Below are 27,596 nucleotides of genomic sequence, written 5' to 3' on the forward strand. Positions count from 1 at the left end.
TCAGTTTGGGTGTTTACATTCTGTCTACCTCAAGTCCCCCTTTCTTTTACACAGTACCGGTCACTTCCTGCTCCCAACTGTTAAAACAGCTGCCCTGTTCCACCCTGGCCATGGCTGCGTTTCAGTGGCAAGTACTCGCTCAGGTATGGTTTATGCCCCTGTGCCTCGGGTTCAGGTTTTGTGTCAGAATTATGTGGCATCTGCAGTCATAGGAAATTGGGTGGCGCTTAGCTGTTTTGGGGAAGTTTGAGCTGAGATTTTGTTCAGGCCTGAAATTCCAAGCAAGAGCAAGGAGAATGGGTACGTTTCCTATGGCTCTGCTAGGAACCTTCTTAATCCTGAAATTCTCTCTCCTCCTGGCTGCTTGTTTTACGGGGGCTGTTGCTGAAGGTGTGATGGCTAATAGATAGTTGCCAGCTGGGGAATTTGAGGGCCATGATAAGGTGCATTGGCTTGTTTCTTGCTTGTTGCTGAGCCATGCCCTCTGCACAGACCTAACCAATCATGCCTGCAGCATCAGCAGCCACTGTCATCTGAGCAGCTTGCTTTGCAAGCAAAGGACTGGATAATCCCCCACCATCACAGTTATTCCTGTTTGCAAGCAGGCTAAGGAAGCTTTGAAGGGAGCCTGGGAAGATGTGACTGTAGCAGGCTGCATCGGTTAAGGGGGTGGTAGATCTCGCAGCAGAGCTCGAGGCGTGTAAACCCAGAATCCAGAGAAAGCGGCTGCTGTGCTGCTCATGCCTGAGGGAGCCTGTGGAAGTCTTCTATCAGGTTATTACTGTCTCTGTTAATGATGCTTAGCTGGAATGTGTGTCTGCATGGGGTGCTTTAATGCTTTCATTTGGGGCAGGCTCCATTATGTCTAGATTTAAAGCAAGCTTTAAAGGGAAATCTTTATTACTAGACCCAAGGCACTGAGAGAGCAGAGTACAGAGGCTTGGTCTATAAGGTCTCAACCAGCCAGCCGGGCTGGTACTGATCAAGTGGGAACATCTCTTGTTCATTTCAATGCTGGGCTTTGTAAATCCTCAGAGGCAGCTAGAGCAAATGCCCCCTTCGTGCCCACGCCACACTGATTACTAGATTGTAAGCGCTTGGGGACAGGGTTTGTCTTTATGTTTGATGCACCTTCTAGGTGCTGCAAAAATAACATTTGACCCTTCCAGCAGGACCGGGCCAGCAGTTCAGCTCATGGATGGAGCATGGTACTGGGGAGTTCATGGCCTGCTTTAGCTGTTGATGTGTATTAACCTGGGCCCTCCCCTTTTGGCTTCTTGCTCACAACTAGGGTCCCCCCTATGTGGGAACAGTGTGGGTAAGGCCTGATCCAACAACCTTAATAGCAAAGGTGCTGTCTCCGGGGGATGGACTGCATGGAACTGAAACCCCCGGAGGGGTTTGCTCAGGAGTCAATGGATGTTTGGTCTTTCTTGCCCTCCAATATGGAGGTGTCTCTGCACCCCTGTGGTATTGGGGTGTGTGGGGAGGCAGGCTCTCATGCCAGGTCCCTTTGCTGCTCTGAGCCCTGGGGGGCCAGGGTGGGGGGATGGAAGGAGGCTGTCTCTACTCTCAGCTGGAGGAGAGAAGCTCTGAACCACTGCAGTGAGTATCCTGTCTTGTGTTTTGTGGCAGTTATCCATGCAAATGCCTGATCCGGCCAAAGTGGTCTACAGTGGCAAGGAGTTCCACAGGTTCCACAACACTGGACATCGAAGAAAAAGTCAGTCTACAGAAGGGTGTCCCATTTACTTTCCCTAAACCATCTATTTTATATATTTTGGTCATGTCCCCTCTTTTCCATCTTTGAAACGCCTGACCCTTCAGTTAAATCTCTCGATCCTGGTGTATCTGTCGTTGTTACCCTTAGCTGACCTCCTCTTTCTGTTGAATTCTTTAAGATTATCTATTTACTTGTTGCTCTTCCTTCACATTGGATCATGAAAACAAGCCCTTCTCACTTCCGTGCCCTAGTATGTACTCCTTTGGTTGCAACTCCTAAGGAAGTGAATATTTAAGTTTTTTATGTAAATTAAAATTGTACTAGACAATTTTTTTGCTAAATCTTACCTTTTGTGTCTAACCTATCTCACTGTGTTGCTAATTGATTAGAGAAGACAGAGTTCAGTGGAGAGGGAGCCAGATGGATGGTCTGGACTCCTGGGTTCTGTTCTCTAGTTTTGTTACTGACTCCTCAGTAATTGACTTGATCTCTCTCTTTACTGCCATTTCTCCGTTTTAAAGCGGGGATAATGATATTGACCAACCTTTGGAAAGAGCTTTAAAACAGCCAGGCACTAGATTTTAAAGATGGATGTTTAATGTTCATGTATAGAAGCCAACTGGAAAATGCGGAGAGCTACAGGTAAAAAGCACTACACAGGTGTTAAAGTATTCATAAAGAGTTATGCTGCTCTATTTTATTGCTTATCAACAGCACCTGTGACTTGGCTTCTGCCTATTGCAGATCTTGGGATTCTAACTCAGGTACTTACTTGGTTCCCCTCACCCTAATGCCTGAGCATCTTTCCTGTATTTGTCCTCACAACATGCCTGTGAGGGAGGGCTGGGCTATTTCCATTGTACACAGTGGGAGCTGAGGCACGCAGAGACTAAGTGACTTGCCTAAGGTTGCCAGTGGTTGGTTGTAAGGCAGGGACTTGAACCGAGGTCTTCCAAACCATTAGGCCATCTTTCCTCTCACCCACTTGTCTAATCATGCACTTCAGTCCTGAGCTGCAGACCCCTTCCCCTGCTTGCTATTCCGTGCCCATGCTAGTGCCCTAACCTGTGGATGATCTGGCATCTATCAGATGTTTCCTGCCTTGCCTCCAGTTTCTCCAAAAACTTGATGATGAAGGAGTGCTGTAGGGAGAGGTTCAATATTGCAAGGGCTTATGTGCTGGGAGATGACTTGCATTTTCTTTCTTGGGGCTGGGTTGCTCTCTGAACTGTATAGTGGACTAATGCAGAGTTGGTGTGACCCTAAGGCATCAACATCAAAAGAAAGGAGAGAGAGAGAGAGAACAGGGAGAGGGTGAGGAGAAATCTTGCTTTCAATAAAGACTTCAGAGTATGAAAAGAAGGGGGTGAAACTTGACAATTACGCCTTGCAAAATGTCCAAGCGAGATCTCAGTCCACCCACAGTAATTATACTTAGCTCTCATATAGCTCTGCTCAGCTCTCAAACATCTCAAAAATGTTTACTAATTGTGATGAACCCTCATTATCAATCACAAACCCTCCTAAGCTTTTATTACTAATTACTAGTATTACTGTACCCCGGGTGGCCCCCAATGATGACCAGTGCCCAGCTGTGCTAGGTGCCATACGGACAATCCAAACCTGGAAGGGTTAACAGGCCTTTAGAAGGCCATGATCTTGCAGATAAGACAATGGGCCTATTTCCAGTGCATAAGAGTAGGTCTTTTTATGATTAGGGCCTTAAGAACATTTCTGGGGTTACTTCCTCTAAGAATTCAGTATGTTCTGGCAGTCCTGCTTTTCTGGGTGGGGTGTGTGGCGTTTAAGCAGTAACCTCCCTCACCCCAATCCTCGGGGGATGTTTTGAAACCTTAATCGAGGTCTGAACATCGAGGTTGTTTTGGAAGCCTGATCCAAATTTTGCGCCTTGAGCCAATCTGAAGTGTCTTAACTGGCAGGCAGCTTTTGGGGCATGGAGAGCACGTGGTAAGCAAGTAGGTAGAAGATACAGGGACAGGGAATTGTAGAGAGGAGTTGGAGGACTGTGTAAATGGGAGCCCAGCTACCTGGGCTGTTGCTGCCTCCCCATTGCAAAGTGGGCAGGTAGGGATGTGGGCACAGCTCAGCAGGCTCTCTGCCCTACTGCCAAGCACACCAGCATGGGTTCAGTGCATGCCTACGTGTACCTGTAAGGGTTCTCAGTGTGGCTGTCTGGCAATAACACACCACGCCTACTGTACTATTTGCAGGGCTGGGACAGGTGGGTCTAGGCCTGTCCAAAAGTAAAGGCCCAGCCCCTCAACTAAAGAGGTAGGAACTGCCAAGTCCAGGCTGCAGTTGAGTCCTGGGGACAACGAAGGGGAATGAGTGAGGTCCAGAGGTTAAAAATCAGGGAACCAGAGGGGGACACTGAACAGGGGTCCCCAGGCAGTGCCCACTGCCGCTCAAAGGCGTCTAGGGAGTCAGGGGACGCCACAGAGGAACTCAGCCTGGAGGTGTGATCCAATGAGGGAACAGATACAGGCCCCACAGCTGCAGAGCACCCCCTGTCCTCCGTCGTCGTCCTCCTGCAGTGCTGGATGGACGTCTTGACCAGCCGAGAAGGTCCCACGACTTCGTGAGGCCGGGGCTGGGGTGTGCCTAGATCAGGAGGTGCAGCCAGAACCTCAGTGAGCGTTTCCAGAGGAGCCGGAAGAGGGGGCCGAGCCTACTGTGTGGACACACCCTCCAAACAGCGTGATCTTTCTGCATACTTCTTGGCTGGTCATCTGGGGAGCCGTTGGCCTGTTCCTCCCCCTGCAGCAGCACCAGGAGGGTTGAGTGTTACAGTCCTAGGATTTCAATAGCAAGTCTCAGAAAGGGCAGAGTTGCTACTCCCCTTGGGCCGGGAGGCTTGGGTGACTGTGCTCTAGGGCTGTATCTGCCCTGAGACTGCACAGGTCTCTCTCTCCTGCCTGGGGCAGCTGCTCCTCTTTAGCTCCTAAGGCCATCCACCAGACTGCAGCTTTAATCTTATTAAGGGAACAAGCTGCTTTGTGGGCTGCAATGGGATTTGATCAGTTGGGGCAGCTGCATTACGCTGCTGGCAAGAGAGTGGGGGGTTACAGGGAGGGCAGGTGCAGTGCTAGGGGAAATGAAATCTGGGGCCTGTTGTGGCAGGGGATGGGGTGAAATGGCGGGGGGCGGGGTGCACTAGGCCTGCTGCATTGCTTTGCTGGGGACAGCTGGGTTTACTGTACAGTGGGGGCAGTAGTGGTGCAATGCTGGGGGGGGGGAAGATATGGGGTTACTATGGAGACAGCTGCAGTATAAACATCTTGACTCGTGCTAATGAAATCCTTGGGAGACAAATGTCCAGTTTTCTGGAGAGAGCAGCTGGCTTCCCTCACCATTTCTCTGCTGGGTCAGTACCACGGTCTCCCCTGCGACCCGGCAGTAATGCCTCACCTTCCCAGGTGCGGAGCTTCCGCACTCTCCCCTTCCAAGTGCCACGGGCAAGAAGCCCTTTCCTGAAGGGGTTTGAGCTCTGCTGGCAAATGGCTGGAAGGAGCCGAAAGCATCGCAAGCGCGCAGTGTTTACAAGGCGGCAATGCAGCTTATAAACAAGGGGCTTCTTTAGCAGCTGGGAGCAGTGAAAGCACATTCCAAGGAGAGCAAGCCTGAGATCAGCTTCTTGGAGCGGCCTGGCCTGACTGGGAGACGTCTTGCTCTGCCCCGAGCAGAAACAGCATCTTCACGAATGCTTAATCCTTGACCGCATTAGAGCACGCTCCAAGCACGAATGCATCCTCGCGGCCCCTGGAAGGTAGGTCCTTCTCGTTATCCAGATGGGGGAAATGAGGCACAGAGACTAAGGGATTTACCCAAGGCCACAGAGACAATCGCTGGCAGAGCCACTGGGCCGTCATTCTCGGTAGCAAGCAGAACAGCACGGAGTCTGCTGGGTGCGGCGGGAGGAGAGCTCAAGGAGGTGGAGGAGTAGTCCAGTGGGCGTTACCCTGCCTGAGCCCCCCTCGCCCCCACCTGCCTGCTGCCTGGAGTCCCCTTGTCTTGACACAGTGCCATAGAATGGTATGGCACCAAATGCTTGGCCCCAGAAAATGACCATACCTTGTCCTGCTCCAGCGTCTTCCTTGGGAAGATTGCAAAGTGCCTTCATGAACTAAGATTCACGTCAGTCCTGTGAGGCAGGGCAAGTGTATATTTTAGATTGTAAGTTCTTTAGGGCAGGGACTGGTACTGACTATCCTGCACCTAGCACAATGGGCCCTGGCTTGGTTGTTACCTAAACGTTTCTACCGGAGGCAAGTGTTACATCTGGGGAAACAGGCCCACAGAGGGGAAGTGACTTGCCCAGGTCTCCTGAGTCCCAGTCCAGCGCTTGATCCCCCTATTCACCCTCCCCTGTAACGAACGCTAGCCGGGATGGGAGAAGTTAGAGGCAAAGGTGTAAGGAGGAGTTTGCAGCTGAGCTTTGAAACAAGGTGGACCACTGAGGTGACCGAGGGAAACAGGGAGGTTGCAGGCTGCATGGCAGGAGCTGCAGGGGAGGAGGGTCTCTCCCTGGTGGTGGAGAGGAGTGAGCTGGGATCAGATGACGCCAAGACTGGCTCATACACAACAAGAGAGACCTGGTGGTGCAGGGGAACAGGGGCCACTTGAGAGCGTGGGGGTGACAATGTTGCGTTTCTCTCTGTCTGAGACTCGGAGGAGTTCGATTCCTTGTGGTGGGAGCAAAGGGCTAGCAGCAGACCTGGGTTTGATCCCTGTCTCTGCCACTGACTTAGAAAGGAAGTGACTTGTCTAGGGTCATGTATTGTGTGCCTCAGTTTCCCCAGTTGTCAGAAAGGGATCAGTTGGCTCCCTCCTGGGGTGAGGGTGGGGGGAGCATTGTCAGGCTTAGTTCATTAGTCTGCCAAGTGATTGGAGATCAGTAGGTGGAAGGGGCTAGAGGGTTGTTAGCTTGCCTAGCGCCCTGCCTGCCCCCTGCCCTGGGCTTGTGGGCTTGGCAGGGGAGGGGCAGCATGGCGGTGAGCTTTGTGTATATAACTGAGAAAAAGCCAGGCTGTGGGAAGGGAGCAGCCGTAAACAGATGCTCCCACAGCAGAAGAATGTCCCACTGGGCACAGCGCTGCAGCGGCAGGGAGCTCTCCCGAGGCCCACCGTCTCCACTGCCTGCTTCTCCAAAGCCCTGTTCTAGGGGACGGTCCCTCCTCCCAGAGCCAAAGACCTGCTCGAAGGTAGGCGAGGAGGGGAGGCTGGGCGGAGGGCTCTGGGTGGGGGCATACTTGGAGGCAGGGGGTCATCTGCCGTGCACACCCAGGGCCTGCCTTGAGACTCCAGGCTTCTAGGGTGTCTCTCAGGGGGCACCCCAAACCTCAGGCCTTCTCCGGCCTCTCTGCTGGCAACAAGGGGCAGGGCTGGGCTTGGGCCCCTTCAGAGTGCCAGCTCTCTCAGGCTGGCCCCCCTTCCCTGCAGGGTTTATCCATGAGGGAGGTGGAGTGGCTCAGTGCGCCAAGGCTGGGCAGGGGAGGGATCTGGCATGCAGCCCTGGAGGAGTCTGCCCTGGGTGTGCCAGCACTCTGCCCCGGGGTGCAGGGGAGCCGGCAGGGGGGATGGCGGGGCCAGGGACGGCCTTAGAAGAGACCCTGACAGGCCACATCAGGGTACAGGCAGCTCTGGACTGGGGCAAGCGGGCTCAGAGGAATATTTGGTCCCCAGCGCTGGGAAGGGATGGTGGTGACAGCGGCCGTTGGAAGAGTTGGGGTCCTCAGCCAGGCTGCCCTGTATGTCCCCCTGGCAACAGAGACCACAGGGAGCAAGGGTAACGGGCATCGGCAGAGCAAGCTAGGAGGGCAGAGAGCTGCTCACTCCCCAGCGGGTCCAAAGAGGATCTGTAGGGCGTTAACCACAAGAGAGGCCCAGAGGGGGCCTGGGGTCTGTGGTTTAGCACGAGGAGGGCAGAGTTGCAGGTGTGGTGTGAAATGGGGTGTCTGTCACAGACTCCCAGGGCCATAGAGATGCTACAGATCACAGTGCATTGCTCCCACAGGTTTGTGGGGTGCCCCCCTAAAATGACATGTGAGGCCTTCGTCCATAGCCCCATCAGCCTTGACGGAGGTGGGGTGCCTGTGTGTCTGACTGGGTTGTGGAGGCTGCTCAAAAGGGCCCTGTGTAACCCCCATTAGGGGAGTGTGGGTCCTTACCCTGCCGCTGCTTCCGGCTGATGGATGTAGCTCTCTAGCTCCAGCAGGAGGAACCGTTTGGAGGTGACTCCTGACCTGTCCCTCCCCTCAATGAGCTGCCCACGCCAAGGCTGGCTGGGGCTGAATTGAGTTCTTGGTCTGTCCCCGAGATCACACTGGGGTTCTGCAGTGAGGGGACGGCAGGACAAACCCAGAATCCCTGTCCCTCTGGAGTAAGGGGGAACCCCTCCTAAAGGAACCCCCAGATCAGCACATTCCCTGCCTGCTTGTTCTGTTTCAGACGCTGACTTCTTCCCAGACGAAGAATTCTGCTCCCTGTCCATGGTGTTGGTACCCCTCTGACTGTCTCTTTCACCCGTAGGGCTGCGCAGCACCCGATGAGCTCCAGAGAGCGCTGTCATCCCTCTGCAGCACTCCTTCTCTTTCTCTGTCTTTAGCTTCCCACCTCACTCCACTGACGGATCCCCGGCAGGCTGGAGTTCAGGAATCAATGTAGGGTCACCCCACAAAATCTACATATTGATCCACCTGGCAGGCTCCCACAGGTAAGTACCCGGGGAGCTACTTGGTAGTCACTGAACTGATCGATAGATATCGGGAGGAGAGATTTAGGTCTTACAGATGTATTAGCTTTTGCCTCGGTTTCTCCAGCTGTAAAATGGGGATAATGATACTGACCTTTGTAAAGCACTTTGAGATCTACTAATGAAAAGTGCTCGATAAGAGCTGGGTATTATTTATTAGGTTGGAAGCTCTTTGGGGCGGGACCATCTATCTGTTCCGTGTCTATACAGCACCTTGCACCAAAAGATCCTGGGCCACGACTGGGGCTCATAGGTGCTACCGCAATGCAAATAGTAAGAATAGGCAATTTGCACGTTTCTGATCATCATACTCCACTGTACCAGCTTTGCTCGTCTCATACTCTACCATATAAGTTTGGCTTGTCTTGCTGTTTCTAGATTGTCACTCATCTAGAAATCGCCTGCTCCCTGGCCTTCTCTGCTCTAGGGACACTTTCCCAGGACTAACACTAGTTCTGCCCCTCTTAAGAACATTGGGCTGCCTGGCCTAGGCTGACTGCTGGCTTTTAAGATCTGTCGGACTGGACCCTGGGGGTCTGATCTCTCTCCCGTTGTTATCAATAACCATCTTTCCGCGAACTTCAGTGGGAACTGGACTGGGGGACAGTGGTGCTTCGAACACTGGTGGACGGTCGGTGCTAGGGATCCCAGTCTTGCTAATACCACAGAGCTGAACCGGTGTTGGCATCAGCGAGGAATTGTTGCACGGATGAGGTTTTGGTCCTTCCAAATCCTGGGCGCAACTGGCCTGAGGGCATATGGCTTGTATGCAAGTCACTGTGTAACATACCATTACACTGTCCTGCATCGACTGTTAGATTGACATGGGCTTTTTTATTTCCTTTTTCACTCTTTAAACCATTATGAAACAGATTTCCTTAAATCACATACCCAAGCTATACCTTATAAAGAGGCTTGGTAGAATTCAATTTTTTATATAATTTCAATGGATAATGTCTATTTATTTTAAAGCATTTTTTCTGATTTTTAAACCTTCACAATTGCGGGAAACTATGGGGTTGGGTGGATCAGGTAATAATTTAATGACTGTAGATGTTGCAATTCAATAAGTGAAAGCTTTATAACTGTAAAAACAAATTGTCAACATCCCATGTCAAAATATACAAGTTCAATATCCTTAAATCAAACTCCACGTTTTCAAGCAGCATTTTTCTTTCTTTCCTATCTGTACATTTTGATTTTGCATGGAAATATTTTGTAGTCGGTTGTGTGTAGGGTGAAATTGATGTTTACTGACAATTTACTGATAAAGCTACTCCTTCCAAGCCTTATAAAACATACACCAGAAATCTCACTTATTTATTCTAACAGTGGGAGAATGCTCAGCAATATGCAATACTCAGAGATCACACCTTTCCAGAATATACAACAATCCTATTCACAAACTATTCTGCTCTGCGCCAGGCACCCTCCCCACCCCAGCCCTGTGGATCTAGTTGCAGAACTGGGGCCTTGAGTCCTGTTTGACATCAGTAGGACGACTCATGTTGATGATGTTTAAAGTGGGGCCCTAGTGGAGAATAATGATACTTGGCACTTGCCAAGCATCGTTCATCTGGAAAGGGAACTTTACAAAGCAGGTCAGGGTCATTAGCCCCATTTTACAGATGGGGAAACTGAGGCACAGAAGTTTCACGTATTCGTTCATTATTAAACCTAAGTAGTAGCTTCCATCCATAGTTCCCAAAGTTCTTTCCGAAGATGATTAAGTGGCCTCATATAAAGAGCCATAGCCCTATAATGAAAGCAGTAACCTAGTTATGAAGGAAACAATACCAACTGTAATCTGATAAATACGGGGTCTGTATCTTCTTACATGTCCCTGGGTGTCCTCGTGCGCCAATGCTTCCTTCCTTTAATCCTCTCTAATACTGAAGTGGCAGAGTCCTTTATCCAACTCTTGTTGCATAAATCCTGGCTGCTGACAACTGGGATTCCCATACATCTCCTCTGCTGTATTGTATGCATGATTTAAACCCACTTGTTGGGATTAAATTAACCCCAAAGCTCCCTGGTGTTCTTGCATCAACCCAATATTGTTTGAGGGAAATGCTGCAGTGGTTTTCTGTGGGATTTTCAGTCCTGCTCAAGGAGTGCCAGACCCCATCCAGATGCCTGGAGCTGGCCTGCCCAGTACCACTAGCTCTGCCTGCCACACCTGGATGAGCTGTGGGGTTTAATCGGATTTCAGAACCAGCTGGGTATGGAGGAGTGGGCTTCCCCTGTAAAGGGCAGTAGGAAGTTGCAGAGGGAGGGGGAAGCTCAGGAGGCTGTGGGGAGACTTCAGAGCGAGAGAGGCTCCTGCAGGGAAAACCCTGAAACCAGGGGAGTTGCTCTAGATGGGAAGGGCTGGGAGTAGCCTGCTTGGGCAGAAAGGACCTGAACCTGACAGGAGTTTGGGACGGTGCACATCTTATGGCTGGAGGGGAGATTTTTTTTGTTTAATTTAGAGCTGTAAGTTACTAAACAAGACCCTAAGGAGGGCTGTTGTTCCTTGCCAATACTTTGCCACTGATCCCAGGACTAAATGTCCCTAATAGCCTTTGAAAGCCTAAGGGTCTGTCTACACTGCAGTCCCAGGGTGTGATTGCAGCTTGTGGTATAGATGTACTTGAGCTGGTTTTAATTTAGCGATCTCTGGTGCCAGGGCAGCGAAGCAGCGGTAGGACGGGCTTCAGGGTGGGCTGTCCAACCCCTCCCAGAACTGTGGGTCATTCTAGGGCGGCTAGCCCACACTAATGCCCATGTTGCCAGGGCTTACTCTGCTCTGGTACCTGAGGTAGCGAGGTTAAAGGTTGACGTGAGCTGCAGCCATGCCCCATGATTGCAGTTTACCCATAGTCTTAGAAATACATGGCTGGAAGGGACTTCGAGACGCCGTCTAGTCCAGCCCGCTGCACCGAAGTAGGACCAAGTACATGTAAACGTATCCTTTGCAAGCTACGTCCGCTCATTCTCCTGTATCCGCTAGGTCACGGACACCTTCAAAGAGCTCTAATAGGTTAGTGAGACACGATTTTCCTTTGCAGGAGCCTTGTTGGTTAGATCATAGATCAGACTCTTCCAGATGTTTTCTTAGTCTATATTTTTAATGATTGTTTTGGTCAGTTGTGCCCCTCTGACTGCGTGCCCCCTTGATGCTGTAGTCCTCCAGGTGTACCATGTTCCTCTCCCGAACAATCCTATGCCCATCACACTGGCTTATTTGTTTCTGCAACATTTTAACAAAACAAAGCGCTGATGTAAACCCTCAGCTGCTTCAGTGGGACGATATAGTTGCAGGGAAACTTATTAACGATAATACGACTAATAAAACAGCAAGAAGACCTTTGGCTCCCTTCTGTACAATACAGATTAACTCTTTCCTCACCAAGTCTTACTACCTGTCTATACCGACTCATTTACCTCCATATATACTTATCTATCTCCATCTTTTTCTCTCTCCCCATCAGTCTAGCCAACCATCCACGGATTCCCTCTTTTGTTCATCAGTATATCTATCCACTCCTCTTCATACATACTCATTGAATGTATCTACCCTGTGCCCATCCTTGGGGTATCTGGGCTCCTGCTGCATTTCCAGCTCACTGCAGAATGTGCCGTTTTTATTTCCAGTGCCAGGAAATGCGTCTGTCCGTGAGACCCGCTTCGGGGTAAACTGCTTCGCTTTCCCCTTTGTCAAGGGAAAAGGGTGGGTGCAAAGTCACCAGCTGTAGTCGCTGCTTGGAAAACACATGTGCTGGGCTCAGATGTTCATTTTGGAGCTGGCTCCTTGAGGGTGGCTGGCAAGGGGATGCAGCGCCAGTTCCCTCTGCAATGGCCGTTTGAATCCAGCCCAGGTTCGCGCAGAGAAAGTTGTTCCCACGTGATGGGGGCTTGGTGTCATGAGTCAGGTGGGCCTCAGTTCCCAGTAGACCGGTCCATGCTGCCAAACCCACCACCGCGGGGGCACTCATTCCTCCCCTTGTTGACTATCTCAGCTGCTGGGGTGGTCCCAGAGACTGAGCTCCTTTCCCATCTCAAGGGAAAGGGTCTCTCCTAGCCCTGATTAAGGCATAGGGGCAGAGGTGCATTAGGAGCTTGCCTGGTCACAGGCCAGGCTGTCCATGTTGTGGACAGACAGAGAAAGCAGGGCTGTCAGCCTGCCACCTTTCTGTCCGCACCAGATCTGCTGATTTAAAAAAAAAAAAAAATCCTCCAATTAAAGCTTTATGATTAAGCTGGAGCCATAAAGTAGACAGAACAGTAGGTACCTGGAACACACACAAGTGCCTTCTATTAGATGAATCAAAGCCATTAATCCTCTCATCCCCTCTGTAAGAGCAATATCATTACCCCACCCTCATAGGGAAACTGAGGCACACAGAGGGTAAGCACCTGAAGAAGGCCACAGTTTAAAGGAGCCCAAATTATCCATGGTTGGTGGGGTCTCTAGGACTTTTTCTGGGTAGAGTCTCTGAGGCAGGTGGCTGGCTGGTGATTTCAGCAGGGGAGTTAAACAGCAGGATGGTGAGAATGGAGCCACTGAGGGAAACTCTGGCGTCAGAGCGGCGCAGAAATCTCCCTCGTCTCTTTCCCTGCCATGTCAATAATGAATTCCTCCCTGAGGAACAGTGTGAAGCCAAACAGCAAAGCAACAGCATCCTGAATTCAAACGTCCCCCACCCCCTCGTTCCCCACTGGCGACTCCATGCTAAGCAGAGGAGTGGGGAGTCATTGCTGGGTGAGAAACAGTTTAAAAATACCACATTTGAGAGGCTTTCTCTCTTCCGTATACAGCAGAGATGTAGCTCTTGTGTAGGTGCCGTGTGTCCATAGATCTCAAAGTACCGTATAAAGGAAGGCAGCAACTTAGTCCCCTTTGTAAAGGGGGAAACTGAGGCACAGAGAGGGATGTGGCTTGCCCCAGGTCATGCACTAGTTGGTGGGATGCAATCCAGGAGCCTGGACATGGAGCTGCTCTGTTGACCAGGTTATTGGGAGGTTTACTGTCTGCATAGGTTGGTTATGTTTATAGGGGTCTGTCTGGAAAAACAAGCAGGCAGGAGAAAGCCACCCCTCAACAAATGGCTGAGAATTTTTAAGGGACAAGGGCAGAGCCAGTGGCTCTGGTGACTCAGGCATGATCTCCTGCTGGGCCTGTCTGAGGGCAGGGGAGGAGGCGTTGTCCAGAAGTGTCAAAGCCCAGGAACAGTGGGGTGGGGGATGACACTCTAGCAGGGCTTAAAAGGGGCACGCGCTCTCAAGAGAGGTGTTATGGAACCAAACTGAGCTGCGGGCACCTGCTGCGGGTTTCTGAAGATGTCAGGCCTGCCCCAGTTGCCCCAGTAAGCCGTTGGGTAAGACAGACCTGCACGCAGCCTGTCATTCTAAAATTCTCTAACTGCTTTGTTTCTATTGTTAGGGTAAGCAATACTTGGGTTTGAGAAGGCTGCTTGGTCACTCCGATCTCTGCTGATCCGCCAGACTCCTGAAGAGAAGAACGGCAGGTGCCTGAATCCATTTGGACCTGCAGGGTACGTGTAGTTGTTACGCAGGGTGCTATAGCCCAGGATCCAGCCTCGGAGTGGGAAAACCCGGGAGAGGTAAAGGCACGAAGTGGGGTCACCCACTCCTTGCCTGAGCCAGGAATAAAACCTGGGAGACCCCGGCTCTACCTGCTAGGCGTCACACTCTGCCATGGCCAGTTTTCAAATCTGTTCCCTGCTCCAACCACTAAACACCCGTGGCTTGATGAGACTATGCACTGGGGTCTGAACGTACCCATGCAAGAGCTTCCTTTGAGCCAAACGCCTTTTGGTACCTTTGTCCTTCTCTCGCTGGTGACGAGGGATGGGTGGGTAAGGCAAGGCAGCATGGTATGTGTATTGCTCCCCCCTCCCCCCCGATTGTCTATTACACCCGGTTGGCAGCCTGGCAATGGCAGTACCTGTGTGTGTGTGTGAGAGAGAGAGAGACTCTCTCCTGTGTGTTTGAACATCAGTCTGCACTCTTAAGGAAAATAAATGGCTTGTTATCAACTCCAGTGGTGAAGCACTGGAATGGGTTACCTAGGGAGGTGGTGGAATCTCCTTTCTTAGAAGTTTTTAAGGTCAGGCTTGACAAAGCCCTGGCTGGGATGACTTAGTTGGGGATTGGTCCTGCGTTGAGCAGGGGGTTGGACTAGATGACCTCCTAGGTCCCTTCCAACCCTGATATTCTGTGATTCCTTTGGGCTCCTTGCCGCAGGGCAGTGAGGTCTATGCCTAGGAAATAAGAACATGCCTGGGGGGAGATGCCTGCAGTGTGGCAGTTTTCCCATCAGATGGCACTCTTGCTCCATCGTCAGCTGCGTTGTTTTCATGCCTCCTGGAAGGACGCTGGCGCTTAAGTAGCCAGGGGATGCTAGGTCCGTTTGGCAGCTGGGTGAAAAGCGATGAATGCGAATGTCGTCGTGGGCCGGTGACTCATTCCTTTTTGGAAATGGCTTTGGAGAGCGTCTCTGTGCCTCGCTCACCGGGGAGGGAGAGGTCATAAGCAAGGAGTCTGCAGCATTGGTTGGCTTGCACCTGCTGCAGCGGGCGTGAAAGGGTGACATCGAAAGGGTAAGGACCGCGGCGCACATGCCAGGCGAATGGTGTCAGCGGAGTGGGCTGGAGAGGGGCTAGCCTCAGGCTTACCGAGAGGTGGAGGATCCAGGAGGACTTCCTCTCCCCGCCACCACCTCGATGGCATAGCGCTGCGGAATTGGGTTCACGATGGGGATGCCTTCTGCCTGCCTCTGGGCATAGGTCTGTGCTGTGGGTCAAGCCCATGGAAGGGCAGCTGTGGGGAGAATCCATCACTGGCCCTTTAAGGGCTTCTTGCTGCTGGTGGAGTGTCTTGCTCGTTAACCTTGACTCCCCCTTCCTTTCAGTGAAGAGCAACTGAGGCAGCAGCTGGCCAGACTTGCGCTACCTTCACATGCAGGTAACAGGTTAGGGGCAGGAGGGGTTTGCAGCCTGTGCTGGGGAGAAGCAGAGAGCTGTTACGGTTTTCCAGGGCAACTCCTGCCATATCCCACTGGTTCTGCCAAGCATGAGCTGCCCCCGCATTCGGGGTGCCTCCAGGCTCAGTAGGAGGCTGGTCGGCACAGATCCAGTGACCTGCCGTGCCCTTGGTTTTGGTAGGCTGGGTGTTTAACCCAGAAGGACATTTGGGTCCCTCTGTGCTCCCCAGAAGTGCCCTAACCCGTTCCCATTGGCCCCATTCAGCCGTTTTCAGTGACTCTGCCCTTGTCAGCAGTAGTTCACATCTCTCCTCCCCAGTAGGGGGCACTGTGGTGCATCAGCTTTGCCTTGCCAACAATGCACACTCCAGGTGGTTCATCTCTGCTCTCACCAGCAGGGGGCAGTATAGTTGGCTTGTTCCCAATGGCATCTGAATAGCCTAAAACCAGTTTAGAGTATGTATAGTGACGTTTGTCTCCGAGTTGGACCTGAATTTGGGAGGAGTGTGGGGGCTTAATTTCCTTCCCCCCTTCCATGGTCAGGTCGGCCACTTGGTGCAATTTGAGGTGTGTGCCTCCCAGCCACTAGGTCACCTTGCGGCCCATGATGAGCTGGTTAACTCCCATCGCTTGCTCTGTCTCATAACACCAATCAATACATTTCAATAATGCACCAACTCTGGATTTCTCCAGCCACCTTCACCTCAAAGGATCCCAAAGCACAGGGGTGTTTATTTCTGTACGGGGATTTATTTATTTCTCCACCGGCAACGTGAAGCCTACGCATTACTGAGGGCTCTTCATTGCCTGGCTGGTTTCTGGTGTTAGGTTTAGTAGGAAATGCGCCACGTGTGTTTCTCGGCTCTACCCCGGGATAGAGGTGAACTCCTTCACGTTCTCATGGGCCTGGCTCCTGCCTTCTCTCTAGGAACAAATGAGCCATTCCCAGGAAGGCTCTGGAAGGTTTTCGGCTGCGAGAAGGCAGAGCACAGAGCATACGGATGAGGTGAGAGGGTGGTGGTGGGGTATGAACCCTCCCCCCACCACGGAAGGGATTTCACTTACCTACCTAATGTGTGCTCCCCTGCCCCCATGGACTTTAGGGCCAAATCCTGCTCCCATTAGAACAGATGCAGAATGGAATTCCTCCCTCATGTGGGAACCCAGGAGCTCCGCTGCCCCGCTCCCTCCAGCACCGCCTCCTGGGAGTGGAGTAGCTGGCAGCGCCCCTCAGCTGTGTGCCCCTCATGTGGACCTCTGAGACGCGGCCTTGCTGCCCCAGCTTGTTCGCTTACAGCCTCCCCTGCCATTGTGGGGCAGGAGGCCAGATTACTCCTCGGCCCGTCGTGTTAACTGGTGTTTTTCTGCTCCCCAGGAGCAAGGCCAGGTGGATGGTGCTGGGAGAAGGGAGCTGAGCGTGCAGTTTAGGGACAGCGGTGAGAGTGATGAAGGTTGGTGAGTGAGTCTCTGTCTTTGCTGCTGCCATTCCCCTCCCCTTGCAGAGCCTTGTCTCCTTTCATCTCCCTCCTTGATCCTTTTTCTCCCTCTCTGCCTTCTGATCTCTCCCATCCTTTCCCCCTTCACTCTTTTTTTCCTCTTTCCTTTCTCCCTCCCCATTTCCTGGGCTGTTGGGTCCCATTCCTTTCCGTGCCCTGCAGAGCTTTGGGGGTGCCAATGGGGCAGGTACCTGTGAGCTGCAGGCTGCTGGGAAAGCCCGCTGCACTGGGCTGTGGCATGAAGGGTCTGAACTTGGTTGCACACTGGCTAGGAAGGAATGTAACCCGGCCTGGACCCTCTCCCCTCAGTCAGACATTCCCCCCCACCTCCCTCTTTAAAGCAGGGGGTGGATTAATCCACAGCTCCCACCCAGCGAAGGACCACCCTCTTCCCAATAACTCTCCCTTTCGCCCACCCAGTTATCTTTGCTGGGAGCAGATGCAGGTGCTTAAAGGTGTCTCTTGGACCATGGATTGAACCCCTCCGAGCCAGAAGAGCCAGGTTGAGTTTCCAAGGTGCCCCTGGCCCCACCCCATCATCCATGGTGCTTTTGACCAAGCTACCTGCCTGGATTCTTGAATCCCTTCCTTGGGGGTCAATCCTGCCAGGCCTTTATTGTTTTCTCCCTGGGTCCCCTCTGGTTCATGCGTACGTTCGCACGTGAAGGAAAATCCTCTCACGCAGCGTTTCCAAGCGTGGTGGGACCCGAAGTTGCGTCATCAGAGGCTCTCTGCACCCTGGTCCGGAGCCAGGCCTTTGCGTTCAGTGTCTGATATAGCATGATCCTAACTGGATTAGGATTAGCACCGGCAGAGCCTCATTGGGTGGGATAATCTTTGGGTAAGAAGAGACCAGATGTGGGAGGGGCCATGCAGGGGGAACTTGGAGTCCAGATAAAGATTGGGAAAGGATTCTCACACTTAGGGATAGTTCAGTGAGGAGAAGGGGCTACACCCCCAACCGCCAGCATCACTTCTCCTTCCCCCACAATGGGGCCATCCCCCAGATCCAGAAACTCCCCTGGACCCAGAGTGAGGGAGGTGGGATCGGTTGGGTGGAGGATCCGGTTGCCTTGAGGAAAAGGGGGGAATAGGCTATAGAAGAGAGTCGGAGGAGAGGAGCCTCGACAAGCTTTGGAAGGGGTGTTACTTGTCTGAACGGGGCATCCTGGGGTTGGGGCCCGTCTTTGTGTAGGAAGCCAACATGCACCGTGGTCCTCGGAGCTCTTGGCTGTGACATCTCACCAGCTGTTAGCCAGCGGCCAGGCCATTGAGGGGTAGAAGCCCAGTGTGACTCTCGCCAAAGGAGGGCGGGACCTGTCCCAGTAATGCGAACGGATGGGCCCTTCTCTATCCGCCACTGTGTAATTTGCTACCTGGGGCTGCTTTGCAGTCTAGGATACTTCCCTGGCCTCCGTTACCACGGCATCCCCACTGAGGCAGGGCTTTTGTCCCCTGCCGTTACCACGGCATCGGAGCACCTCCATCTTTATTGTATTTATCCCGCGGTGGGGTGGGGCAGGCCTGTTATCCCCCTGGTACAGATCAGGGAACTGATGCACTGAGAGGCTAAATGACAAACCCAGGGCCACACAGGGAATCTGGTAGAGCAGAGAACTGAACCGGGGTCTCTTGCGTCCCAGACCAGTGCCCAAACCACTGTGGTCCTTTACCCAGCATCCAGGGTAGGCTGGTCCAGCCTGCGCCAAAGCCCTAGCTGCTGCAGTCTCACTACTCCAGCACCTAAGCTCTGGTCACATCCCCTGATTGCAGCATGCACGGATGCTGAGTGAACATGAGAAGCAGCCTGGCCCCATGGAGACCGCCAGGGGGTTACTGTTTCTCCTCCTCTCGGGCTCTCTGGATTAACTGTGGCCCTTTTTCCTCCCCAGATCCTGACCCTCCCAAGGACCCGCTGCTGAACTCTCTGCCTGAGCTCTCGGTGCTGGAGCGGCTGGGCCTGCACAGGTAGGATTCCTGCCCTTCCTCCTCTCTGGGGTTAAACTCTGTGTGTGCCCAAGATGCTGGAAGGTTTCAAGCTTTAAGTGAGCTGGTTGCTGGGTGGGCCTTGCGCAGGCAGTCATAAGAATAGCCAAGGTGGCAATGGGGTACAGAGCCTTTCACCTCTGGGTTGCTGGTTCAAATCCCGTGCAGGGGCCCCCTTCTCCTCCTGCAGCAGATGGGAGTTGCTCATATCCTGCAGGAGGTAGAATCAGGCCCCGGGTTGGCAATGACTGGGCAGTCCCCATTTTCTGGCAGGTTGGCCCCAGGGTGAGATGTTTCCCAGCAGACAGGTTGCCACAATGGGCATCAATTGCAGGAGGTGGCTGACTGGTCTGTTTCACGGCCACTTCACAGGGTTTTCAACTTGTTCTAGCTGGAATGAAACCCAAACCTTTGGAGTCCTCTTGCGGAGACAGGCTTGTGCCGGGGGCGAGGTGCATTCACATCAGTCACTCTACAGCCTGCTGGATACGGTCCTGGTCTGGGATGGGGGGAGCCCAGGTTCAGGTCCCTGCTGTGCCTGATTTGAGTGCTTCCCAGATGACTCCAAATCAGGCAGAGCTGGATTGTGAACGTGGCCTTGCAGGCTGGGGCCCTAACAGCCCGGCTACATTGTCAACCACTCTCTGTTCCTCTTTCCCAGCCCCCAAAAACCTTCCCGAGGACACACAACCGATGCATCACCGCACTACAGCACAATGCAGTGCAAATGTCCCAGCCAGCTCTGCTCCGGCCCCAACACTCAGCAGAGAGGCCAAGGAAAGGCTCCTCCCTCAGCCCTACAAGGGGGTCCCTCCCAGGGCAGGTTTGGCTCCCACTGGTGGGCCTGGGAAAGCTTCCCTGACTAGCACCTGCTGTGTGTATAAACGCAGGACTTCTGTCAAGCCAGCCCCTGACCTGTGTATCCTGAACCACACCCAGCCTCCCTGAGCGTGCCCAGTTCTACTCGCTCGGGCCGCACTACTCTCTCCCGGGACACAGGGTGCACAGGGCTCATTGGCAAACCGTGTCCCAGAGGAAAAGGGCACTTCTGGGAACCGCCCTCTACCTGCTGGGCACCGCCAGGCCATGGGCGCTGGCTGCAACCAGGCTGGCTGGGTGCTAGGACGTAAATTCTGAGTGGTGCACGTCGCTAAGTCACCCGCGTCACTGACGGCCATGTGTGCTCTTCCTTTGCAGAGTGGCTTTGACCGAGCAGGACGTGGAGGTAAGCTCTGCCCATCAGCCGTTGCAATGAGAGACCGATGCACTTGAGAACTGTCCCCTCTAGCTGGGTGTACGGGCTTTCATCACCCAGGCTGCCTCGTGCATCTCCCCCTCCAACCCAGACACTGGGGTGCATTCTCACTGAGGCCAATGGCGACAGTGAATGGGTTAAACCAGGGTCCCCATGTGCAGCAAGAAATATGGTTACAGCCTGGAACAGCCCCCTTGGGTCAGCGCCGGCATTTGGGACATCAGGCCACTGGCCAGAGTGGAGCTGAGGCATAGCCATGCTCACCTCTAGGTCACAGGTCAAATCCAGCAGTGACCAGAATTGGTTATTATGGCCATTTGAAGGCTGTTGGGGTTGCCCTGCCCCAAGAAACCCATTTTTTGCAGGCTCACCAATTCACAATCTCAGTAGAGACCCCAAGGATTGAATGGTCTGTATTTTACAGATGGGGAAAGTGAGGCACAAGAGGGGAAGCAACCTGCCCAGGGTCCCAGAGCCTAGAGTTCGTGATTCACGGTCCTGGGCCAAAACCACAAGCTCATTCTTCCTCCTTTCGTTCATACCTGAATTCCCTTAGCCATTTCAACCCCATACAGAAATGCTCCACTTACCCTCCTCCAAACAGTGACACTGACGCACACATTTAAATGACTGCTGTGTTCCAGCCCAGAGGTGGCTGCATTTTAGTCCTAAATGAGGTGATCCTTCTGTGCACATGTACAGTACTTGGTAATTCTTTCAAGTGCTCTGAGCCTCGCAAAAGGCCCCACTAAATCAGTAGATGAGGATGATGGCTGTCCCCTGAGTGCCAGGGTGGCCTGGGGCTTTGTTTCTCAGTTGGCAGCTGCTCAGATTTCAGTTAATGAGGATGATTGGGTCTCTGGCTTGTGCTGTCTGCAGGGGAGGAGCTGCCAGCCTCCAGCAGGGCTTCCAGCACTCAGCTGCTAGCTCAGCAAAATGCCACTTTGTTGATCCAGTTTAGGCAAAGACCTCCTCTCCCCCAGTTAGACCCTGAAGACCACCCTTCCCGCAATGCTGTGTGCGCAGTCCCACTGGGATAGCGGCACTGATGTGCCGGTTAAAGGGCCCCATTCTCCTCTCCCATTACCCCAGTGTAAACCCACCGGTGTGACTGCAGTCAGGCGCACGTAGAACAGAGGGGGGCTGTGCAAACAGCTCCCAGCGCTTCCCGTTGCCTGCTTGAACAGAGCAGGAGGGGTGAGCGCTGAGGGGTGGGGTGGTGCTGGAGCTGTCCAGGATGGGGCGGTGGGATTGAGGGACTGGTTGGGGTGAAATGGGAGAAGTGGCTTCCCCTGGCTCTACCAAAGGAATCCAGCCAAACCTATTCCTTCCCCTGTGCCTAGAAACACCTGCCCCACTGCACCCTTAGTGCCCCGCTCCTGGCCACATACGGTGTCCCTGTCCTTTGTGGACATGGATCAAAGATGACCTCTGACCCCTGCCCCATTCTCCCCTCTGCAGGCAGCGTTCACGCACTTGGCACTGGCCTTCCGCTGCGACATGTTCACCCTGCGGCGACGGGTGCAGGTGGAGGAGCGGGCGCGGGACGTGGCGGAGGAGAACATTCAGCAGGAGCTGGAGGAGTGCCGGGCAGCGCTGCAGGTCAGTGAGGCCAGGTGAGGGGGCGCCTTGCTGGGGAGGGTGATCCTGGCTGTGCGTGCCCCAGGGATGCCCGGGGCTTGATTTCGATCTGATCCCAGCTCTGTTGGCCAGTCTCCCAAGTGGGGAGCAGGCGAGGTCACTCATGTTGCCCCGCAGGTGCCGATGATGCAGATTCTCTTGGCAGTTTTAAGGCTCCCCCTGGGGGGGGCGTTTCTTTCGCTGGGAGAGGTGCTGACTCCTGCATGGCCGTCACTGTCACGCCCTGCGCTCCGGATCGCCCTGGCTTCGGATGTGGCCGCTGGCGCGTTCCAGGGCGCAGGGAGTCCTCTCCGGCCTGGGGAGTTGGCTGGCTCGTGGCACTGGCAATGGGATCCCGAGCCTTTCGCTTCAAGGCTGTTGGTTCAAATCCTGCCCTGCTGGGGCAGTGGCCCAAAGCCAAGTGCGGCTCACTGGCTCTTTGGTGGCCGGTGTGCAATTTAGCCTGTGGATCCCAGCTCAGTTCCTACTGGCGAGTTGTCCGCATCCTAGCACCTTCCTTCAGTGTTGGTAACTTCAGCAGAGAGGCTTGAACGCTTCCACCTGAGGATGTCCCGCCGGGGCGGGGGGCCAGGTTCTCAGCTGCTGTGAATCGAGCTTTCATTGCAGCTGTGGTGACTCCCACTGGCCTCGGCAGTGATCTGGCTCAGTGGCGGGAGCTGGTCCTGCTGCTGCCCGGGCTGTCCTGCTCCGTGGATAAGGGACGTGCCTAGGCTCTCCTCTGGCCACATCCACCAACGCTGGATGAACGGCTGGGCTGTTGGTGCGGAACTGGCTGGAACTGGGGTGTCCTAGTCCAGCTGGGGCATTTCCTGGGCTGAATTCTTTGCAGGCTGCTGCTATTATAGTCCAGCGAGGGAGGGGCCTGGTTCCTGTGCAGATCATGCAGAGCTGCTGCTGGTTTCCCTCCCCCCCCACAGAGGCTGGGCCTGTCCTGCGTCGACCCTAAGTGCAAGGAGCTGGTCAGGCAGTTGCAGCTCAGCCTGACGGTGCTGGCGGGGTCCATTGAGCGGGCGACGAGCGCGGCGGAGAAGCTAGGCGCCGTCCATCAGGTGGGTCCAGCAGCTGCAAGAGCCCAGGGTGGGAAGGTGTCCAGGCTGCTCCCCAGCCCCATCACTGGAGAGCGTGGTACAGGGGACCAATGCTGCATTGACCGTGGGGAGCAGGGAGGCTCATCGCAACGAGGCTAACCCAACACACTCCTGCTGAGCTCTACACAACCTGCTCTCTTGGGCTGGCTTCACAGCCCCTGGCCCCCACCCTCCTCAGCTAGCTGGCAGATCTACCCCTGGGCTTGCTGGCATTAGTGACAGCTCCTCTCCTAGGCTGGCCAGCACAGGGGCAGATGCTAACCATGTACCAGCTGGCCTGTTATCTCACATGCTCCTGCCCCAGCTCCCACCTCGCTTTGTCTTCCTCCTGCTCGCTCTTGGGTCCCAGATCCTCCTTGTGCCTGAGCCCAGCTGGCCAGGGCAATGGAATCCTGCCTTCCTCTGCCCCTGGCAGTGGGGGAAGCAGGAAGGGGCTAATCTGAACATCTGCTGGCCCACGGGAAGCACTTGGGAGTCCTCAAGATGACGATGCAGCAGTGGATGTTCGCGTTCAAGGAGCTGGGGGTGGGGAGTGCCAAGGGGGAGGGAGCCCCCGGGAGGCCTTCGGGTTGTCTGAACAGCGCTGCTTTGGGCTCTGTTGGTTGGCTAATTGGTCTGCTCCCATTAAAGTCAGTGCCATTATCGGGCTCTGCGTGAGCTCCGACGCCATGGCGATGGGCCTGGTCTAAGAACCTGAATAGAACCAAAGGGGGTGGCAGTCGCCCGGGGAGGGGGCTCAGGCTTTGCAGCAGTGTCCCTGCCGGGCGGCCTGATCCCACTCCCCGCTCTCTGCCCCAGGAGGCGCGGATGAGCCGGGCAGCAGAGGTGATGGTGCAGCATGTGGAGAACCTGAAGAGACATCACTTGCGGGAGCACACGGAGCTGGAGGAAATGAAGCGGCTGATCCAGCAGAACTCCCGCAACCGGCAGCTGGCTGAGAACAGGGGTGCGGTGGGCCCAGCAGCCCCGGGGGTGGGCATGAGCAGCGGGAAGGGAGCGTGGCGTAATGGTTACATCTCGGGGCTGGGCGTCAGGATTCCTGGTGCTGCCACTGACTCACTACGTGACCTTGGGCGGGTCACTTGGTCCCCAATGGCCTGTGTGACCCGAGTCCCTTTCAGCCCAGGCAGGCACATGCTAGAACCATTTGCTCCCACTCGCACCAGGAGTCCACCTGGTCCCTGGCATCCACGTGCCGCTGGTGACAGCTGTTGGCTGCAGTCACAGGGCTGGATGTCTAAACCACAGAAGGGCCCTATCAGAGGGGGCTAACCGTGACCTCCAGCCCTGAGTGTCTGCGAGTGCTCGGTCCTGGCCGCAGCGGGCAGCCAGGTAGCACCGCTGGGAGTGCAGCAGCATGCGGGGTCAGTGCTACAGGCCCCTTAGCCCTGGGGCAGGGGGTGCAATGCATCCGATATCCCCTTCTCCGCTTCCACTCCCCAGGCCCTTGTGTGGGAGGCTCTAGGATTTCCTGGCTGAGCAGCCCTTTGCCTTGCGAGTTACGGGGACTTCGACCATCCAACCAAATGGACCTTTGGGACAACAGCCTGCTCCGTCCACACTGAGCTTCTCCGCTGGGCAAATTCCCCCAGAAGCCACTGGGGACACAGCATGTCTACAGAGCTGAGGGGGCAGCAGGGCACTGAGCAGGCCTGGGTGGTTGGTATGCAGGTGGCAAGACGGAGCTAGTCACCCAAGGCGTGAGAAGCAATCGGGCCACCTCTGGAGCAACCCCCACCCCTTTGTCTCCTTAGATGACGGAGAGCAGAGATTGAAACTGCCCCTGATGCGAACGTTCCAGCAGGTAACGAGGGCGCCTGTCTCCCAGCCTCTGTCCCTGCCCACTGCTCCGTGGGCCCGTCTCGCGCAGGGCTGTCCAGCGCCAGTATCCAGAGCGAGAGGCAGAGACTTGGCTAAAAGGAGGTGGTTCTCTAGCAGCAGTTTGAACATAATATGCAGCAATTTCCCCTGCAGCTCGAGGTGACGGGCACTGGGCCAGGCCCAGCCTGGATGGTGGCCTGCATGGGTTAGTGTAGGGGGGTAGAGTGGGGCAGTTGCAAAGCCTTTCCTGAGGTGGTAGGTATGGGGGACCGTTGTGGGCCTCTGCCTGGCCTTTGATCTTCTCCTGGGGGTTGGGCAATCTTTGCCCTTGCAGCTGAAAATCCAAGGCCCATTAGTGGCCCCAGAGTGAGCCCAGAGGAGGGTTGGCCTGGACCAACTCTTGCACCCACAGCGGCGGGGATGGTATGAGTGACATCCCACCCCCTCATCATGCCGTGCCACTCCTGCTGGCAAGCAGGGGGGAGTTAAGGGGAGGGGGATGGGGAGACAAGGATGGCAGGACCCTTGAGTGGGAACTGTGCCCTACGGGGGAGTTAGCGCCCACCTTCCATTTGCTGCCTGGAGCAGAACGGGGGGATTCAGCACTAACAGAGCTTCCCCTCCCTCCCTCCCAGGCGTCGGCACGTCGGAGAGTCAGCATCGCCGTCATTCCCAAACAGCTCATGGTAAGGAACCCCGCTGCGTGCCGGCTGGGGCAAAACCGTGCATGGGATCATGCCTGCTCACGCCATACCTACGGGTGCTGTCCCGCCACGTGCCAGAGACGCGCTCCTGTTCCATCAGCCCACTGCACGCCTGCTCATGAATACTCGGACTGGACAAGCTCGCAGGCTCACTGCCACGCGCTGTCCCGCAGCCCCCGCGCTCCTTCCTGGCGCCCCAGGTGCACATGTCAGCACGTGTGTCACATGCAGCCCCCACGCTCCTCCCCGACACTCCCCTGCGTACACACGGACACCGGCTGCATCAGCACATCCCGCTGCCGTGCGCTCCTGCCTGGCCACTCCCACCCGCCCCTCCTGGACACCCCTGTGCACGCACAGCTCTGGCTTCCTCTCCGGTTCTTTCGTTTCGCTCACGCTGTCCCTTGGGTTTTGTCTGCAGCCGCTTCCCAGCCCCGAAAGCGGGCGAGCGCCCGAGGGGGAGGCGGCCAAGGCGGCGTGGGAGAGCAGCCCTAGCACAGAGAGGTAACGTGTGACCATTAATAATAAATGTAAGGACGTGGGCGGGGGAGGGGGGGCAAAGCCCTCCACTCGCACACAGAAGGGCAGAGGCTGGTCAGCCCAGGGCGTCACTGGATCCCCTCTGGTCCGCAGGCGAACCTGCTGCCTCCAGGAGGACTCTCCTGATGGATACTTCATCCTACACTCAGACTCCTCCAGCTCCTTGCACCAAAGCCAGCCGGAGGCAGACAGACTCGAGTGTGAGGGCAACAGAGGCCGCTACGCAGAAGGGTAAGGGTGCGTCAAGTGCTCTATCAGGCCAGCTCCCTCCTGACCCTGCCCTGATTGGGCTGTGCCCCACACCTCAATGTGGTCTGGGCTTCAGTTTTCCTCTGAAGCACCTGATGTCAGTGGAGGCCAGAGAGGGGATCCTGCACTGGATGGACCACTGGCCTCTGAGGCTCAGGGGGCATTGGCAGTAACCATCCCTCCTGTGTTTCCTCCCCAGGAGCGAGCCGGAGCTGCGGAGAAGGGGAAGCACCAGCAAGCCCATGAAGGAGGAACCTGACGGGGCATCGGACAGCAGCGGGCTGACGGAGGAGCGGGAGCAGCTTAGTCTGACGTGAGCTCACGCCATCTCAGACCCACATAGCGCCCAGCCCCTCCCCTTGGACTCCAGAGCCCTCCCCCCATGACGTACTGTATACAGAGAAATTCCTGCATGTGCATCTCTGACCGCAGGAGACCCTTTACATTTCAAACATTTGTGTGGGTGGGGTGGGGTGGAATTAAAGGGATGCAGATGACAGCCTGAAATCTAGTCAGTTTCAAAAGCAGAATTAAAAGCAGTGTCAGGTCCTGTCCTGGCCCCTTGATCCTTTTCACAGTTGGGCCGTTGTACAGCTGCCTTGTCATATTCCTTCAAATCTTGCTCCCTTGGTGCCAAGACCCACACCAATTGCTAGGGCAATCAGCACACCTGACTTCATAGCAGGTTGCGTGCAGTTCAGAAGAGCTGGTGAAAAGAACTTCCTCTATCGTCTTTCATATACAGTAAGATTAGGTGTTACTTCTACATGAGTAGACAGACAGGATGTGGTCTATTTAAATAGCAGCCGGAAGTAACCCCTGCTTTTGTACCCTTTTGCCAGCTGCTTAGTGTTTTCATGGGATGGGAGATGTGGGAAGTCTATTCTATCTGCTCTGCGCCTTGGGATGATAAATGTCCTAATCTCATTCTTGGCAGGTCTACGGCATGTGGGAAAGAGACCCCCTGGCCTTGGGTCTTTCTGCCCCAGCATTATTGGCTTTTCCTGGGGCTGCTTTTCCTGGGGCTCTCATGTCTGGTTCTGATGCGGATTCTGGAGCTGCAGAAACAGCAGCCAGCACCAACCCCCAACTCCTAGCATGAGAGAGGACGAAGACGCAGCCCGCGAGAGACAGCATGCCACCCTGGGCTTAATTTTAAAAATAAAATAATAAAAATAGGGGGGAAAAGGGGTTTGGATTTTTGGAGAAACACAAACCTCCCTCCTACAAGCTGCAGGGTGGCTCCAGGAGGCTTATTGATGTGAAAGGGACCCCTGCCCCAACTTGGACCCATGAGAGCTGGGCTCAGCAGTATCAGATTGTCCCTTGTCAG

The 27,596-nt window shown here is 54.6% G+C and overlaps 1 protein-coding gene across 12 annotated transcripts; it reads left to right on the forward strand.

The window, feature by feature from the left end:
* The first annotated feature begins 555 nt into the window (after positions 1 to 555).
* LOC125625175 (inositol 1,4,5-triphosphate receptor associated 1) lies at positions 556 to 27,499 on the forward strand. 12 transcript variants are annotated; one of them, XM_048826906.2, is made up of 19 exons: positions 556 to 774; positions 1,636 to 1,723; positions 5,325 to 5,510; positions 8,273 to 8,456; positions 13,921 to 14,032; positions 15,412 to 15,464; positions 16,412 to 16,489; positions 16,859 to 16,934; positions 18,872 to 18,947; positions 20,163 to 20,190; positions 21,682 to 21,822; positions 22,779 to 22,910; positions 23,748 to 23,895; positions 24,704 to 24,753; positions 25,406 to 25,456; positions 25,896 to 25,978; positions 26,108 to 26,245; positions 26,463 to 26,576; positions 27,201 to 27,499. In XM_048826906.2, exons 6-19 carry the CDS (start codon positions 15,459 to 15,461, stop codon positions 27,358 to 27,360), a joined length of 1,281 nt encoding a protein of 426 aa, XP_048682863.1. In that variant the 5' UTR covers positions 556 to 774; positions 1,636 to 1,723; positions 5,325 to 5,510; positions 8,273 to 8,456; positions 13,921 to 14,032; positions 15,412 to 15,458; the 3' UTR covers positions 27,361 to 27,499. The 12 variants fall into 12 exon arrangements, with proteins under 12 accessions (XP_048682863.1, XP_048682860.1, XP_048682865.1 ...); XM_048826903.2 differs by having other exon boundaries at positions 5,328 to 5,510; XM_048826908.2 differs by lacking the exon at positions 1,636 to 1,723.
* Positions 27,500 to 27,596: the final 97 nt, after the last annotated feature.

Source organism: Caretta caretta, chromosome 21 (genome assembly GCF_965140235.1).
Source record: "Caretta caretta isolate rCarCar2 chromosome 21, rCarCar1.hap1, whole genome shotgun sequence".
Lineage (NCBI taxonomy): Eukaryota > Metazoa > Chordata > Testudines > Cheloniidae > Caretta > Caretta caretta.

What these genes read in the sequence shown, in the direction of transcription:
- LOC125625175 (XM_048826906.2), top strand. An exon ending in AGTGCCGGGCAGCGCTGCAG is followed by an intron (nt 21,823 to 22,778) that starts GTCAGTGAGGCC and finishes CCCCCCCCACAG; the next exon opens with AGGCTGGGCCTGTCCTGCGT. An exon ending in AGCTAGGCGCCGTCCATCAG is followed by an intron (nt 22,911 to 23,747) that starts GTGGGTCCAGCA and finishes TCTCTGCCCCAG; the next exon opens with GAGGCGCGGATGAGCCGGGC.